General features: G+C 54.1%; 1 protein-coding gene across 2 annotated transcripts in view; it reads right to left on the bottom strand.

Annotated features, from left to right (window-relative positions):
• GLI2 (GLI family zinc finger 2) overlaps nucleotides 1-18396 on the bottom strand; it is a 134269-nt gene that overhangs the window by 4955 nt on the left and 110918 nt on the right. Inside the window, exons 5-12 of one of the 2 annotated variants that reach the window (XM_040979178.1) lie at nucleotides 11666-11867; nucleotides 10134-10344; nucleotides 9104-9226; nucleotides 7806-7822; nucleotides 5319-5481; nucleotides 1786-1935; nucleotides 1287-1451; nucleotides 127-417 (exon numbers count right to left, since the gene is read on the bottom strand). In XM_040979178.1, coding sequence (XP_040835112.1) covers nucleotides 127-417; nucleotides 1287-1451; nucleotides 1786-1935; nucleotides 5319-5481; nucleotides 7806-7822; nucleotides 9104-9226; nucleotides 10134-10344; nucleotides 11666-11867 — 1322 coding nt within the window. The remainder of the gene's footprint in view (nucleotides 1-126; nucleotides 418-1286; nucleotides 1452-1785; nucleotides 1936-5318; nucleotides 5482-7805; nucleotides 7823-9103; nucleotides 9227-10133; nucleotides 10345-11665; nucleotides 11868-18396) is intronic. The other variant, XM_040979179.1, reaches the window with a different exon arrangement.

Below are 18396 nucleotides of genomic sequence, written 5' to 3'. Positions count from 1 at the left end.
GATGAGGAAGGGGGCAGGGGAAGCCGAGATGGAACGGAGTCAAAGTTGGCATGGGGTGGGGCTTAGAAGGGGTCTCCCACTGCCCTGAGCAGGGGGGGTCCACAAGGTTGCCTGGTGTCAGCTTACCCCGGGGCCCTCAGTCTTGATAGCTCTGCCGTGTAGGCAGTCTTCCATGGCCTGGCTGCTGCTGCTGGCCTCGGCACTCTCCTCGGGCCCACGGCTGCCCGGCTCACCGCTGCCACCATTGGCCTCGTTGTCCCCAATCTCCTTGAGTAGTGGGGTGCGGAGGTGCACGTCATTGCGCTGCTTCTTGGTGACGTGAGCGTCGGGGCCATGGACTGTTTTCACATGCTTGCGCAGAGAGCTGGGGTCTGTGTACCTCTTGGTGCAGCCCGGGATCTTGCAGATGTAGGGTTTCTAGGAAGAGAAGCAGGTCTCATGTCACAAAGAGGGACACGAGGGCAAACCCCAAATGTAGCCGAGTCCTCTTTCCCCACGTCTTAGGCAGAGCCTGGCTGGCATGCTTGGCAAGGGTTTTGTTGTACTTGCAGTAGGTACCCTAAGGATGGGGCCAGGCCAGCTTGGGGTGCTGCCTTCTCAGTTAGGGAAATGCGTGGACAAGGGACCTTGTGTCATGAGAAGTTGGTGACACAGAACAGAAGGGTGCTCGAGCAAGGGGTACACAAGGTGCCTTGTGTGATCACAACGCTGCCTCCCCAGTGGCCAGGAGCTGTGCACAGAGCTCAGGCTCCCTGGTGAGATGGTGCCAGTGCCCTTGGTGTCTGATGAGGAAAGGCTGGCTCAGGGAGGAAAACGAGGCTGCTCCAAGTTACCAGGTCACGAGATATACTGAGGATGGCTCAATCGTCAGCTCCTACATAACCCTACACACACACACACACACACACACACACACACACACACACACACACACACACTGGCTGGTTCTTGTCTGCAGAGACCTCCTCCGTCTCAGAAGCTTTGGGGGAGATTTCTCTCATATCTTATAAGCTCTAGAGCCAAGCCCCTTTGAGGTCCAGACTGTGGCTGAACTTTGGGAAATACTCTTTGTCGAGGCTGCCTGAGTGCAATGGTGTGAGTGCAACGGGAGAACAGGTAGGTACACCTGGCACCATGGGCTCTGGCTTCACTTCCCTACCCCTGAGGAGACAGAGGGCTTGGGCAGCAGCAGCAGCAGCACCATCGGGCACCCACACCCCATCCATCCCCAGGGTGCAGGTGGCTGCTGTGCATCTGCTTGGCATTTGCTGTGGCAGCATGGGTACCTCGTTAGAATGAGTGCGATTCTGATGCTTGGCACGGTCCGAGGCGTTGGAGAAGGCCTTGTTGCAGCCCTCGTGCTCACACACGTACGGCTTCTCCCCGGTGTGGGACCTCAGGTGCGTCTTCAGGTTCTCCAGACGAGAATAGGCCTTGGAGCAGCCCTCGAACTGCAAGGAGGCGAGGCTTGGTCACAGGCACATTCCACGGCCAGTTCAGGGGCCTGACCTTGTGGACATGCCCGTCCCTCCTCTCATGGCCCCAGCCCACAGGTACACCCAGAAGCAGCATTTTAGCTTTTTTTTTTTTTTAATTTTTAAAGAATATCAGAATTTTCTGTGCTTTCTAGAAAGCTTGCAAAAAAAACCCTAAAAAGTACAAAGAGGGAAGCAGAAATAGCAGCTCTCCTCACCCTCGCTCTGGCCACTCATTAGGGTCTCGCCGACCCTAGGCCCTGTGCGTACGCCAGCTCCAAGTGTGAACCGGGGGGCTCGGGACACTCACCGTGCACTTGTGTGGCTTCTCACCCGTGTGCCGCCGCATGTGTACCACCAGCATGTACTGTGCCTTGAAGGGCTTCTGCTCCCGCGTGCAGGCCTGCCAGCGACAGACGAACTCCTTCTTCTCCCCATGGATATGCTCGTTGTTGATGTGCTGTGGGATGGACAAGCCCCAGGAGGCTGAGCCCGAGACCCATGTGTGCCATCCACCACCCTGCTGACCCCCCACCCCCTTGCTGCTCATCATCCCTACTCCGTGCAAACCACCGAGCCAGTGGCATCACCTCTGGGTGCCAGGCCACGTCTGTCCCGTGAGTTCTCATTAGTCACTGTTCACTCGCAAGTCTCTGTGCTCCCTGCCTTGCTTGCATTTCCCGGTTGGTCATCAAAGTGACCTCCTACAAAGGTCAATGGTATTGACCCCCCCACTCCCCTCCCTGCAGGCTGGGCTCTGGTCAGTGGAGGTGGCTGCAAACAGCAGGCACTAATTAATTACACTGAAGCAGATGTATGCATGACAGGGGTGCAGAAGAAACCTCTCCTAAGTATGCCCCTATTGTCTAACAATAGATAGATAGATAGAACAGAGAGAAAAAGGGAGGGAACACCCCTTTCCACTGGCTCATTTCCCAAAAGGCCCACAGTGGCCAGTCTGAAGCTGAGACCCAGGGACACAATCCTGCTCTCCCATGTAGATGGCAGGGGGTCTGACCACTGCTTCCCAGGGCCTACCTTAGCAGGAAGTCGCAGTCAGTAGCCACAACTAAGACGTGAACCCAGGCACTGAGTAATGGGATGCAGGCATGTTAACTGTGCCTTAACCATCAGGCCAAGTCCCACCCTTGCTTGAGACATTTTTAAATCCAAGTTTTTGTAAAAAGGGAAAACCAGTGGCATCCTTGTCTCTGAGTCTGTCATCAAGCCAGGAGATGATGGCATTGTATCCTTTTCATACAGGCCTGTGGAGTTCTGGGCCCGCACCCAAGGGTGGACGGGGCTAGTTTCTGGCCCTAATGGTAGGCTCTGGGTATTGTGGGAGGCCAAGACAGGATGACCCAGGACAATGAGGTGAGACAGCCAGTGTGAGAGCTCACCTGACTCCATAGCATCCTAGGAAGAGTCCTGTTCCCCTGGGGTAGGTGTGGTCCTCATGGGCCAGCTGGGATGTTCCTTCTGTGCTAGAGAGGTCCCAGCCCCCCCCCAGCTGGCTTTCTCTAAGATGCTGTGACACCTGACATCCTCTAGATGACTTAGTATAGCCAATGCAATGTCAATATCATGTAAACAGTTGTTACAGTGTACTGCTTAAAGCTACAACAGAAAGTGAGCATGCTCAGTAAAAATGCAGCGTTTTCTTTCTTCTGTGTCTTTTTGATCCATAGGCAATGAAACCCCTGAAGGTGGAAGACTCCAAGACAGACGGTGGACCACATTTCACATACATGGTTGATGCAGAACATATTAAAATGAACTTCATCTGTTTCTTATTTACTGGTTTAGAACTGTGCTTCCAGGGTCTGGCACGGTGGTATCTCTTATGGAGACCAGCTTGGAGTCCTGACTGCTCCATTTTTGATCCAACTCCCTGTTAAAGTATGTGGGAAAGCAGCAGAAGCCGGTCTAGATACTTCAAACAAATCAATGCACTGAACACAGGCTTGCAGATGTAAAATTGCATGCACAGCTGGCATTTGTGGTGTGTGCTTTCTTTTTACCAGGCCATGCTGCTAGGGACTTTTGCCACCCACCAGGTACTCCAAGAGCTGAGTGCCATGTGCTGTGCCAGGTGCCACAAACACAACCACCACTACCACAGCAGGCAGAATCTACAGCATTTGGAACTTCCACATGAGCCTCCCTTTCCAGGATGAAAGCCGTTCAAGTGATCAGAATGCCTCCTGATAATGTCTTTCATTATTTTCATTTTTGCCTTATTCGTTGACGTAGCAACACATTGTTGGCAATCAATAAGGAGCTCTTGTTCACATGGGTGCCTGGGCCGTCAGGTGAACAGAGAGAGAGAGAGAGAGCTGGCAAAGGGGCCCACTCTCTTCTCATCAAGGAGTCTACTCATCCCAGGACCAGGTCAGGGGAACTGCCTATAGCCATAAGGCCAATGTGGCCTGTTGCCAAGGTCCTCCTTCTTGGGCATCGTTGGGGCCTAGGGGTTAAGATGTCAGCTGGGACACCCTTGTAGGATTCCTAGCTACGGGTCCTGACTCCAGCTTCCTGCCAGTACAGCTCCTGGGAGGCAGCAGATGGTGATGGCTGAAGTGGTCTCTTCCACCCATGCCCTAAACACAGAGTGAATTCCTGGATCCCAGCTCCGGCCATTTTAGGGAAATGAAATCAGTGCAAGGGAGCTCAGTCTGACTGACTCGCTACCTTTCGAATAAATACATTAAAAATGTATACAGACCTCCTTCCCAAGCTGGGGCCCCCAGGCCTTTGAGAAATTCTCTGCCCGTTTGTTGGGGCAAACCCACATCCTCCCCGCCCTGGTTTTTGAGATGATTTGTCCTACAGCTCCCAGCTCCAGCTGCCCTGTCCCCCCACTGTTTATCTTGAAGAGGAATACGAGGCGAGACCCCGCCCCCTACTCCCAGCTCTGGCGTCAGCTGCACTGGGATTGCAGGGGAATTTTGATTTCCTGGGATGAGGCTCAACTGGGGGGGGGAGGGGATAAATAAAAAAATAATAATAAAAAAATAAAAAAAAGGGCCACCTCCCAGTCATACATGCAGCCAGGAGGAGCGCAGCTGGCATAACCTGGAGGCTCGGTTCCCAGACTGTGGATAAGTCAATCCCTTTGGGATGACTTCTGAATCTGAACATGTGTGTGTGCACGTGTGCATACGCATATAGGCATGTGCAAATGCCTGTCTGACCTTCCCAGCAACACAGTTTCACATTCAGTGGCTTCTCTGCGGACACTGATGCTCTCGGGGGTGCTGGTGCAGGGGCCTTCCTCAATTTCCCTTCTTCTGCAGATGGAGAAGAGCCACCCAGGGCAGTGTGGGGAGCGGGGAGAAGAAAGAGGAGGAGGAAGAGGAGGAGGGAGAGAGCTACCAGGTACCAAACACCTGCCATCTCCTAAGTGCTCATGAGCATGACCAAGCATGATAATCATTGTGGATCCCTCTGTGCAGGACAGTGCATCCCTGGGAGAAAGGGAGGCTGGTTCAGCCAGCTGGGGGGACCTTCCATGCCAGGCACACTCCTTATGTACACATGAACCCTGCAGTCTTTTCTGCATGGAAGAAATCTCTTTCAGGTTTCAGTCAGATTTTGTTGTGATCTTCTGAATGTTGGATGGTTAAACTCATTTCTTTCTTTGCATGGGTGGCTAGGAAGCTCACAGAGCAAAAAGGTATGTGTGTGTACTTGGATTCTAAAACAATTCCTGGCTTCCATTTCTTGTTCCTTTCTCTGATTTCCTCATCGACCTATTTTTCTTTTCATCTCTTTTCAGGACATCTGCCCTTTTCGACACAGAGAGGGGGCACCCGTTGTGCAGAGGCTGGGGCCCAGGCTTACGTGCACCAGCTGCTCCTGGGTGTCATACTCTTTGGTGCAGTCTTCCCAATGGCAGTTGGTCTCGTAGATGACCACTTCGGCCTCCTGTTTGCACTCATCCCTGTCCAGGTCTTCTTTGAGGTCAGCCAGCTGCTCCTGGTGAAGAAGTACAGGTCCATGTGAGCTGCATCAAGTCCCCAGCCCTGAAGATGCGGTGCGGTCAGGCTGTGGCGGGGACCACTGGCGGCACAGGTTGGTACAGATGTACATGTTGCACAAACATACACATGAACACACACACATGAACACACACACATGAACACACACACACACACACACACACACACAGCTCTTTGCTGATGGGTCTTTTTGTCCAACAGCTTTCCAGACTCTCTGCCATCCTCTTTTAAAAAATATTTTATGGGCCTGACACGGTAGCCTATTGGCTAAAATCCTTGTCTTGTAAGTGCCGGGATCCCATGTGGGCACCGGTTCGTATCCTGGTGGGCTACGCTTCCCATCCATCTTCTTGCTTGTGGCTTGGGAAGGTGGTTGAGGATGGCTCAAGGCCTCGGGACCCTGAACCCATGTGGGAAACCTGAAAGAAACTCCTGGTTCCTGCTTTCAGATTAGCTCAGCTCCGGCCTTTCCAGCCTCTTAGGGAGTGAACCAGCGGATGGAGGATCTTTCCAATAAATAAATCTTAAAAATATATATATTTTATTTATCTGAAAGCCAAGTTACAGAGAGAGAGCATGCTTTCATCCACAGGTTCACTGCCCAGATGACTACAATGGCCAGGATCAGAACAGGATGAAACCAGGAGCCAGCAGCTTTTCCAGGTCTCCCATGCAGGTGCAAGGTTCCAAGGCTTTGGGCCATCCTCCACTACTTTCCCAGACTATGTGCAAAGAGTTGGATGGAAAGTGGAACAGCGAGGACTTATCTGGTATCCCTATGGGATGTTGCAGGTGACAGTTTAGTTTGCTGTGCCCATACTGGCCATACCTTCTCCCTCCTATAATCCTGGGCCTGTTACTCCCCAGCATCTTGGATCTAGTGATCAGTTAGAACTGGAGAAAGAAGGCAGGGATGATGGCAGTTGGCTCTCATTGCAGGGAGCCAGGGTGTCGCTGTCCTGAAGTGATGGACGTGGTGCACGGAGCCTAGAATAACACACATGGACTCTGACTGATGGTCGAAAAGCCAACGTTTATTAGTGGCATCAGACTTTATAGACCGAGGGTCATATAGGATAAGGGAGGAGGTACTGAACTTATCTACGGAACCCATCAATTGTTCCCATACCCTTGTTTGGAACTCTTGTTTGTATGTCCCACCAAGCGTTCTCATTCACATGCTATCCACTCAGTAGTTCTCACACAAATGATATCCATTTAGTTAGACAAAAGGTATCCATTCAGTTGTTCTCATACAAATGACATCCAAACGGTTACACAAATGTTATCCATTCTGTTGTTCTCACACAAATATTATCCTATCAATAGTGATCTGTGCTCCTTCACCTTCTAGGGTCACAATGTCCTTCTACACCGGGGTGGGGTGTGTTCCTGTGTATCATTCAAGGCTTGCACACAGGCCTGGAGGTGAGTGCCACCCAGCAGGCCTCTGGTCCTTTGGAATTCTGACTGATCTGTTTTCTCTGCCTTGGGGACACACAGCATGCCTGGGTACAGCCATGCCCATGCACACCCATTCCATACCGGGGCTGGTGCCATGGTAAAGCAGGCTAACTTGCCACCTGTGACCTGTATTCCCTATAGAGTTCTAGCTCAAGCCGTGGCTGCACTGCTTCTGCTAATGTGCCCTGGGAAGCAACAGAGGATGCATAAGATTTTGGGTTGCTGCACCTGTGTGGGAGACCCGGATGAAGCTCCTGGCTTGTGGCTCTGGATCAGCTCAGCTCCAGCCATTGCGGCCATCTGTGGAGTGAACCAGCAGATGGAAGATCTCTCACTTTCTAACTCTGTCTTTCAAATAAACAAGTCTTTTAAAAATTCAAAAATCTATTCAAGATGTGGGGAAAACAGAGAGAATGGTAGTGTTCCCATCTGCTGGTAAGTACGCACAAGAGCTGGGAACTCCATCCAGGTCTCCCACATTGGTAGCTGTGATCCAATTCCTTAAGTCACCACCTGTTCCTCCAAGGGTGCACATGAACACAAAACTGGAATCAGAAGTGGGAGTCAGGACTCGAACCCAGGTCCTCTGATATGAAATGCATGTATCCTAGCCAGCATCTTAACTGCTGGGCAGCATGCCTGATGCTAGGCTTGAACTTGATCCTTCCACAATTAACCTCATCTGTTCTCTTTGTAAAGTGAAATTGCACACTCCTGATTTCCTCTCCTCCAGGGAGTAGACCCATGGCTATACCCTTGGCTCGGAACAGGAGCCTCCGATTTGCAGGGGAGGTACCGGACTGAGACCATGGTGAGGTTGAACAGGAGGGCCTGGACATGTGCCCTCTCTGCATGTTTAGAAAACCCGAAACCAGAAGAACCCTCTCTGTGCTGTGGGCCCCACTTTCAGTTGACACCTGCTGCAACAGGTGGACAGAGCACCATCGTAGCCAGGGTTGCAGAAAAGGGATTCACCTCACTGTGTTCCCTGCTGATGCTGCAACCATGCCTGCGGAACCCTGAGGCAGAGAGTCCTTGCTCAAGCCATCAGGGCAGTGACACAGAGACAAGCTGCTCGTGACAAACAGAGCCTGACCTGGGCGAGAAGGAGGACTCGGTAGGCCCCCCTAGCTGGGAGGGCTGCTCAACGTGCCTGCCTCTGGCCCTGTCCTCACGGTTTCCGGCATGCTTATTTTTCCAGGATAGGATGTGCTGTCCTCATCAATTTCTATGGCAGTGGATGATGGCCAGCTCCGTGAAAGCCATGCGTCACGCCGAGCCTGGGAAACATGTCACCGAGTCCTCTGTTTGCCTGACAGTGATGGGATCCAATAATTCACCAAAATGAAGTTCTCAGAGCATGCCTGGTGGTGTGCGCTCTCGGTCAAGGTTGGTCTGGCAGGTGCAGGGGACACAGGGGACAGGAGGATTTGGGCAGCTTTGGCATCAAGCTGGAACTTTGGCAGCTGTGGCTGAGAGTTGGCCAGGCTTTGGGGCCCTGGGGGATGGACAGGAGAGCGGCCTTCAAAGGCAGCAGGCACATCATGATTGGCCAAGGGTCATGATTTCTCCTAAGACAGATCTGCACCAAGTTCTTGCTTCCCTCATCACCATCCTCCTCTTTGCATCTCACTGTGCCACTCATGTCCTCATTTCACATTGGCTGCAGGCTGGGTCTTGTGCAAACCCCAAGGTGGGGACAAGGAGCCCCAATTATCTCCTTCTCCCAAAGCAAGCTCTCTCTTTGAAATGCCACCAAGCCACGGTGGCGGGGGTCAGGAGATGGGCATGCCTGCAGCATGTGTCCGGAAGTGGGTGGGGCTAGGCTGGGGATGTGGGACAGGTGGGGTACCAGCTAGGATCCAGTTGGAGGCTGAGCCGGGAAAAAAGGAGGAGTTGCAGCCTGGGGGGGCCTGAGACATTCAGGGGACACCAGTGACTCAGGTGTGTGCTACCCGAAGGTGAGATGTTGGCACAGGTGACTGAGACCCAAGACAAATGCATTCATTTATTTATTCAGCACATGGCTGATAAGCATGGAGCACACCAGGAGCTGGGAACAGAGAAGCTCACTCATTCTTTCATTCCTTCATTCACTTGTTCAGGCAGCCGCAGCCAGTCTTCCCCCAGCTCTGGGGGGCCTGTAGCCGGTCATCAGCTTACCTGTGTCAGCACCAGCGGCGAAGCTGGCCGCAGGCCCTCTGTTTCGGATTTGACCTTGCTGCGTTTGTGAATGGCCATGGGGTGGACGGTGCTGCTCATGGCCGACTCGCTGCTCTGCTTGTTCTGAATGAGGGTGCAGAAGACGGGCTGTCGGGCCAGGGCCAGACCAGGAAGGAACGCATGCCCAGGAAGGAGTACAGTCCCCAGCTGCCCATGCCACCTCCCCAGATCAACGTCAAAGGTTCTCCCTAGGACACGGGGCAGCCCTGAGTCCTCAGGGGGAAGTGCTAGAGCTGCAGTAACGGCCGGCACTTCAAAACCCAACCCCGCTGTGACTGTCTGAGGAGGTACTCGGGAACAGGCACCTGTCCTTCTTGCAGGTAGGGGATGCAGCTAAACCCTGCAGTGTCTGCTTAAAATGTGGAGTCTGCCATGAGCCACGGCAGCCCGGGTTGGCAGCTTCCCCCCTGGTATTGTGGTCTTGGCTGCTGCACAGGGACCCAGGTGCATTGCTAGGGTCTGCACACATAAACTCTCATGTCCATGAGTTGATCTCCAATGGCAGCCCACTGGGGCACTGGGGAGTGGGCTCAGCCTGCGAGGGGGCCGGAAGCCGGCTGTACTCAGGGCAGGTCAGGATCCAGAATGTGGCCTGTGCCCTCCTAAGCCCTTATCTGCAAAATTGGACTTCATTCCTGGCCGCCATAGATGGCAGCCAGCATGTGCCACGTGTGCCAAGGCCATTGGAAATGTCACACGAGACAGCATGAAAACATGCAGTAAACTCTTGTTTGGCACTGAACTGCATGATACTGTTCATTCACTGATTTATTCATTTACTCATTGATTCACCTGGTCTGCGGTGCAATGTTTCGCCAGCTACTTGTCAACCAGGCAGAACCAAGGGGGTTGGTGGGGAGCTGGGGGAGCTGGCCACGGTCAAGCCCAGATCCAAAGCCAGACTCCTCCCACCAGTGTCTGGTACGAGATGCCACTTACAGGGGCTTGGCTGGCTGGGAAGCCCACCTACCTGGCTGCTGTCGCTCACACAGTTGCTGCTGCTGAGCTGGGATGGAGTGGCGTTGATGGAGGTGAGGGCCAGGGGCTGCTGGGCTAGGAAGGTGGGTGAGGGCTGGAGCAGGGGTGGCGTATGTCCGAAGGCTGATCCCAGGCCCCGCTGCTGGCTTAGGATCTGCTGGTAGGCCACGGGGTTGATGGGGTGTGGGAAGGTAAAGGCTGGGCTGCAATGGAGAGCAGACAGGGGGAGGGGACTGCATCAGGCTGAGGCTTCCTGGGCAGAGTAGATGACCCTGCTTGCTCAGTGGGGTCAGGCTGAGCATGCCGCCAGGGCCTCTGGGACCATGGTTTTAGCCCACTCAGGAACTGGCAGCAGCAGGTGTTCAGTGCAGCGGCTTCAGTCACCACCTGGGATGCCTGCAGCTCACAGGGCAGTGTTAGTTTGAGGTCTACTTCCTCTGCTTCCAATCCATCTTCCTGTTAATACACACCCTGGGAGGTCATGGATGAGGGCTTACGTACTTGAGTGGCTGCCACCAAATGGGAGACCCGGGTGGGGACATAGCCTTGCCCTTCAGTCTGGCCTAGCTAGGGCTGGTGCAGACATTGAAAGAGTGAAACAGCGGAAGCAAGGTTCTCTCTTTCCCTCACAACCTCTCTGTGTCTTTAAATAATAAAAAGAAGAAAGCATATCCCATGCTTAGCTCCTAGATTCTGACCCGGGATCCAGCTTGCACTTGGGCAGGCTCACCCTAGCAGATGTCAGCTTCTACCTCATTCTCCAAATCCTGGCTCCTCCCCTGCCTCGATCCCTCACATCATTCCCCTCTTTAACTTCTCTTGCACTTCCTGGCCCAGTGCTACCACTTGTGTAGGGATCACTTGGTGTTCAGCAGACTTCCTGCATCACACAAGGGCCACCATGCAGTGAGCACACTCGAACAGTCATCCAGACAGGCTCGCACACCCAGCCCAGTCCAGCCTCCCTCTGGCCAACAGCCCGATTCCCAGAGACTCGGGGACTTTGCCAAGCTCAAGTTCCTGACTTTGGAGATGGCCTGAGCTTGCTGATTGCAACTGCTAAATGCAGGAGCCAAGTGTTATTTGGTGGGATATATTATGGGATGCTCATGATCGCTTCTACTTGGTTCAGGGTCCCAGGGTCAAATTCTGGACTTTGCAGGCCCCTCCTTGCCTCTGGCAGAGGGGTAGGGACAGGATATGAGTTTCTGGGCTTGGAACCCTTGCTGGAAAGCAGGCTGAGGGGTGTGCATGTGCAAGCCTGGCTGTCAGGCAGGTGCCCTACTTGGGTCATGAGCCCACGTTGATGTCACATGTCATGAGGCCCGATGCTGACAACTCCATCATACCAGGTGCGATACAAGGGGAATGGAGCTATGTTTGACCCGGAGCATCCCTGATGTCAATACCGACCATGCATATTTGAAGAAGTGCAGGTACCTATTCATTTTCTTGCTGCCAGTTATGAACCGACTGACCAATGTGAGCCTTTCTCCCCCAGCCCCAGCCAGGCTCCTGGCTCACCTAAGCGTTCCGGCTGACAGGTGCCCGTAGGAACCGCTGGCCGCCGAGCTGCTGCGTGAGTTGTTGATGTAGGCCACCAGTGAGTTGGGCGAGGTCCGGATCATGCGCTGCAGGTCCAGACTGGCATCCGACAGCGGGGAGATGGACAGTGCCCGCTTGCGGCTCAGACGGGGGGTCAGGCGTGGGCTGGAGAAGCGCGACACTGTGGGGACGGCCAGCAGGAGGTGTGTCAGCACGACAGGGTGGGGGGGAATGGGGTTGGGGGGTGGGAAGAGGATGGGGTTCAGTAGAGGGGCAAAGGGTGGTCTTGGGCAAGGCGCACAGTTTCTCCCGGCCTTGTGAAAGGGGATGGGGAGTGGTGAGGGTTTGGGGAACCACACATGGTCTTGGTGAAGAGATTTCACAGGCCGAGCATCTGCTAGCATCTGCTATCTTTGGAATTCAGTGGGGCTTAGGTTTCACAGCAGAGGGCCTGACCCCTGTGTGAATGCCCCAGTGACCTGTGACAAGGTGGCCCACCTGGGAAGGGAACTCCAGCCCAAGAAAGGTCAACAGGGCCAACACTCACAAGCCTCCTCATGCCCCTTGCAAACCCACACCAAGGGCATCCAGGACCCTGGCTTCTGACATGCAGCTAGTTCCCAGTGGCCTGTTGTAGAGTTCTAGGTAAATTTGGTTGTAAATATGTTTCCTGTACATAGCATCTTTCATCCATGCTCTGAGCAACGTGGCTGTTCTCACTGCTGGGAGGTATTCAAGGGAGAAGAGGGAATGCAGAGAGGTGTTTCAGGGCCTAGGAGTCACCACTGCCAAGCAGAGGCCCGGTTGGCAGGTGTTCAGTGCAGGGGGCTCTCTACACCTGCAGAGTGGGCTCCCAGGATGGGGGTGGGAAGAGACACCAGCTGGACAATGGGGAGAGGCAGGCTGCCACCATATCACATGCAGGCATACAGTCATGCTCATACCACCCAGACAAGCACAGATACCTGTGTGCACAACCATGCATGAATACCATGCATGCAGGCACACATCACATGTGTGCACCTGCCAATGGAGCGCGCACACACACCTGCCACATTGCCACATGACCACCCTTTGAACATGTTCTCACCCTCCCCAGCTGCAGGCGCATATAGATAACCAGGGCAAGGGAGCTAGCTCCAGACCGGGCTCCCTGTAACCAGAGGTGTCTGGCTGAGCTGATTCCCTTTCTTGCTAATGGAGCCCAAGCACAGCGCCCAGCCTCTAGGACTGTCAGGAAACCCTAAGGGAGATGCTGTGTGCCTGCCAGAAGGCCCAGCCACTGCTGGGGCCTGTCCCTGCCCCCCCACCACTGCATCATGGGACAGGCTACTCCATGCTGGACCCTGCCTCCCTTCAATGGCCTGCAGGTGCCCAGGGGTTGGGGGGCTGAAGTGTGGATACTAAAACAACTCTGGTGGCTGCTCACCCATACCTGAGGCAGTGGGTGCTCAGTTCTGTCTGGGCTCACACTGCTTGCCCCCCTTCCCTCTGCTCGCTCAGCTGAGCTGAGACTACAGTGACAACCAACTTAGCTGGCCACAAGCTCTGACTTGCCCAGCCCTTTGGCTTGAGGGCCTCGGTGACTCTGTAATAGCTTACAGTTCTGCTGACACACTCTGACCTGTGAAGGGCGTACATGTGTTGCTGCCTTGTCCCCAGGATGCAGGGGCATCCAGGCACAAGTGGCAGCCTGAGAAATCTTAGCCACATCTGCAGGTTGACTGGGTAAGCACATGGTGCATGCACCTGCCCACGGAAGAAGTTGTAGGCGCTGAGCCCACTGCTGCTCCTGGGCACGCCTGGGGAAGCCAGCTGGAGAAACAAGTTTGGGAGGTCACAGAAGAAGAGACCTCTCCATGCTTGGGCCAGGGGGGCCTCCAGGGTTTCCTCTCCTAATAGCAGCCTTTAGAGATGGCAGACAGCAGCCAAGGATAAAGGGGCTTCACAGACTGGGGCTAGAACAGTGGCCTGGGACAGTGGGCAGAGGGGCTGGGGTACACACTGTTTTACACATCGAGGACCCAGTGTTCTTATCAATGCCATGGGCAGAAAAAAGGGAGTTCCTTGCCAACTCTGGGTTTTTGGGATCCAACAGGAGGGGGTAGATGGTTCTGAGCAGCCTAGACACTCCAGGGTGACCCCTGTTGTGATGCTGCCTGCCCTAACCAGGGATATGTTGTGGGGGGAGGGGTGCAGGTTCCAGAAAGTTCCCAGCAGAACTAAACAGAATTTTCTTTCCTCTCCACACCCTGACCAAGGGACATCTCCACGGACTGCTGCTTCCATTGGGTGCTGAGGACCGGGCCTGCAGCAAGCATAGCAATGCACCTGTTACAAATGCAACAAGCACCAAGGACCAGCGGAGACATGGAAGTCCAGTGGCGGGGATGGGGAGGGACAAAAAAGGCAGACCACCCTCCTTCCTACTGCAACAACTGCCCAAGGACAAGAGGACTTCAGGATGGACCCAGGAAGCTGGTCCCATACCTGGCTGGCATCTGAGCTGCACACACGACTCTCCATTCTGCAGGAGGAGGACCAGGGAGGCTGGCACACATATCCTAGCCAGTCAGCAGCCCGAGCCAGGGTGTGGCCCTCTGGGTAGTAGTGCGGCCAGCATCTGGAGTGACTCATAGCCCAACCAGTGACAATACAGCCCGAATTGTGCCTCACAGGGACCTCCATGGCCTGCTGGGAGGTCAGTGCCTGGTTCAAGTTCACGGACCTGGGCTGGATTTGTTGGGGATTCAGCATCGTTACTGTGTCTGCAGCGAGGTAAGGGCCCCACTTCTTCCCCACAGCCTTCCTATTTGTCTCTGAGGGGTGGCTTCCCCACAGCCCTCCTCCTTGCTATACTGGCACTGACTCCTGCATGAGCTGCAACAACCTGTACAGCATCAGAACGCAGGCCCCCTTTCCCTCCTCCAACCCTGAACCCATTGACATCAGCCCAAGAACCCCTCCCCAAACCCTCTGTCTCTCACCAATGTATGTCCCCACCAGTCTGGCCCCCTATGTGCTCAGATCATTCCAGGGGCCTCAGCTCCCTGCTGCCCCACCCCCTTCCTCACAGGGGCCCTGGGAGAGCTTTCTGACATGTGTACTGCATCCCTATCCCCTGTCAGAACCTTTCCAAATCTCCCCACTGATGAAGGTCTTCCACAGGGACCTCACACCTGCCCCCTCTATTTGCTCTGGCCACCCAGGTCTCCCTCTGGGTCACCTGCATTGGGCCTCTGCATGTGCAGTTTTCTCTGCCTGCTTTTTGGGCTCCGACTCACCAGTTCCTCCAGGAAGCCTTCCCCAACTCCATCTACTGAGTGGGACCGATCTACCCAATGCTGAGGGCCCTGTTTCCAAACAAGGATTGCACAGGAGCGGGGGTATACAGCAACCTGTGCGGTGACCTGCTTGTTCCTATCACTCGCCTCCATGAATTAAGGGTTCAAAGCCCCTTTCTGCCTGATCATGACATTCCCTGGCAGCATGGCACTGGGCCAAGAGGCTCAATGCTTTCATCCCATACTCTTAGGCCCCCACTCCTGACTCCAGCTGCTGCCCATGGCGACACTTGTCCCAGAGGGACAGGATTGTGAGCACGGCTTGTGCAGGGGCTGCTGAGATGGACAGGGAGCCTGTGGTGGGTAACAGAGCTCCCCTCACTTCAAAGGAAGCGTGGATACAAAAACACATCTTAGGAAAGGCTCCTGGTGCTTGTAAGTGAGGTAGCACACCCTGCAGGCACATGGGGACCTGTAAGGAGGAAAAGGAAAAGGACCCGAGAAGCACACACAACACACACACACACACACACACACACACACACACACACACACACACACACACACATTTTGGTAAAAGGATCTGGCTGCTCACTGTTGGACAGCGGCCCTCTCGGGCACCCCTAACAAGCGGAAGCAGGCCAAATCTGACAGTGACATTCATCTCTGTTCTTCCCACCCCGCTGGGAAATATGCTTATTAATGCGTTCTTCCCTTGATAAATGACTCAACAGAAACAGAAGCCTGGCACTCATTTCCCGAGGTTCCTCTTGTGATTTACAACTGGGGGTGGGTGGAGCCACGGCATCCATCCATCTGTGAATGTGCCCGCTCCGATGTCAACCAGCCAGCCACCTGGGGGTGAGTGGGGCACCTGCTGCCCCCACCTGCCCGATGCCAGCACTGCCTCGGAACCCTGTGCCGTCTGCTCAGTTTTACTGCTTACTCCTTCATATGCCATAACCTTGAGTGCAATGAGAGGGTGCCAGGCTCTGGTTGGAACCTTGTGGGCACTAAGCAAGAATGAACTATGTCCTCTTGGGGCTTATGATCTGCTTGGAACGTGGATCAAGTACCCACAGCACCGGGAAGGACTTTCAGGGAGCCACTTTAAGTGGGATCCCCCTAAAAAATCTCCAAGAGGCCAGGAGGGAAGTTGCCACGGTTCAAGGTGGGGGGATGGGCGAGCAACAGCAAGGGTAGGTGCCAAGCTCTGTGCCTCTGATCCACTGCGGACTGGCCAGCTCTGGCATGCTCCTCTGATCTGGCTCCTGGTGCAGAAGACAGGGCAAAATACATCTGCAGCACCAGGAATCTACCTGTGTTAAGGCCAGCAGGTGGGAGCTCTGTCCTGGCCCAAGGTCCTGGGAGCCTTCCCCCTAGCACAGTGGCACGGGCCTGGGGCGGAGCTCCAGAGCCATGTCCATGTCTGCTAAGGTGCATTCCAACTGCAGCTTAATCCCTGTCTGTATATTTCTGGACTCATGGTGGAGTGGCTCTCTGGACATCTCCTTGGGCAACCTGCACCCGTCCCACTTGGGCTGTTCCCTGCAGTCCCTCTGCGAGGGATCAGAAAAAACCAGGCTAGTATGCCAGGAGCTGTAGGAGTAGCATTCCCTGCCCATTTGGAAAAAATTGCAGAAACAGCACTGGCCTCAGCATTCCTAACTGGGACAAGGAATTCCAAAGCTGGCTCTGTATGGGTTGACCAGATGATCTCAGCACACCCAGCCCAGGGTCTTATATACAGCCAAACCAGAGACCTGGGCTCTGCTGTTCCAACTGGGCCTAGGCTCTTCCTGCCTCTCTGTTTTGATCAATGTAATTGGTTGGCGTAAAAAAAAAAAAAAAACCACAACAACAACAAAAAAAACAAAACACAAGACCGGATCTGCAGGCTGAGCATTAAAGAACAGGCATCAGAATGGAAGTGACATCGTAGTCAAATTAGTGTCAATATGACAATAAAACATACGCATGGAGGAAATACGGGTGGTGCACAGCCAGCAATTTCAGTGGCAAACTTCATCTTGTCCACGTGCTGCAGTGGGGGTAGGGTACAGCAGAATGATTGGGGTTCAGGTAGGGCCCTGTAGGACACTTGGTGGATTCCCCGCGACGCCCCCCCCAAGAGGAACACCCATGAACTTCCCAGAGAATATCACTCCTTGGCTTCCAGCAACTATTTGGACCCCTTTAAGAACAAGGGGAGGAGGCAGTTAGGGACCACATGGGGCTGGAGAGAGTGGACAAGCCCCCGAGGGACGTCCTCCTTAGAGATGAGTGAGTTTCTTCTTCAGGGGAAAAAATATGCCAAGTTGCATTTTCAGATTCATGAACCCGAGTGCTCCAGTCTGTTCAGGATCTATGACTGGCCTTTAAACTTGAGCAGATGGAACTTGGCCAGGGAGGGGAATGTGTGCTGATGCTTGGTCAGGACCCCTGGGAGCGTCTTGTGGGGGCTCTGTCCAGTGGGAACAGGAGACATTCAAAGCTTCTGGAATCATCTCTCTGACAGCGCCCTCTCCTCTCAAAACATAAAGGCAGGGGTTGAAAAAGCAGGCTGGAGTAGCCAGGATGGCCGGGTGACTCCTGCAACTTGCTAAGGAGCATAGGGCATCCGTGGCACTGACAGCTTGTCCTGGCACTGATTAGGTGCTCACTAAAGCACATGCCAAGGGAAGGAGTGTGTGTCGGTGTGAGAGACAGAGAAGGGGCGGAAGCTGTGCCTGCTGACTTTTCTGTGTCTTCCCATAAAATCTTGCACGTGCATACTGGCTGAGTGTTCAAGGTCATTTGTTGGGCAGTGTCTTCAGAGAGACCACAGGACCCTGGCCCAGTGCCAGCTGAGATCCCTGAGAAGAAGCCCGATGAAGAATCCACTGTCATCCTCTACTGGGAGGATGGAAACTTCCCAGGAGGGTCTCTCTGCACAGGTACTTAGCTGGCACCTGTGCCAAATCAGGGCTGGCAGGGTCTTCCTGGCTCTTGGGGTTCCTGGGAAGGGAGGAGATAGACCCGGAGGCACCCCAGATGTAGGCTCAGACTGAGCCAGGCAATGGCGTGGGCACTGTGCTCCATTGCCTCTCAGGGAGGAGTAACACACCCACAGAAAGAGCAACACACCCACAGAGAAGGTGCTGCAGCAGAAGTGCCTGGAGCAGCTTCAGAAATGGCAGCAAAAGATTCTGGGTCTAGTCTAAACTGGTGTGCCAAAACCGTATGAAACAGTGAGTTATACAGAGAATAGAGCACACTAAAGCACTCTGATTTCCTGGGGTGGGGAGTGTTGAACCCCACTCCTGCCAGCCATGGTTAAGAGGAACCCCGTACCCATGTGCACCTGGGAAACTGATATTCCTGCTCGAGCAACTCCAGAGCAGCCTGGCACGGCTACCCGCTGTGTCCTGTGGCTGGTGAAGCTCC

The sequence above is a fragment of the Ochotona curzoniae genome, unplaced genomic scaffold (assembly GCF_017591425.1).
Source record: "Ochotona curzoniae isolate NIBS_2020 unplaced genomic scaffold, NIBS_Ocur_1.0 contig_3037, whole genome shotgun sequence".
Taxonomy (NCBI): Eukaryota; Metazoa; Chordata; class Mammalia; order Lagomorpha; family Ochotonidae; genus Ochotona; species Ochotona curzoniae.
This window is presented reverse-complemented; position numbering and strand designations above follow the sequence as displayed.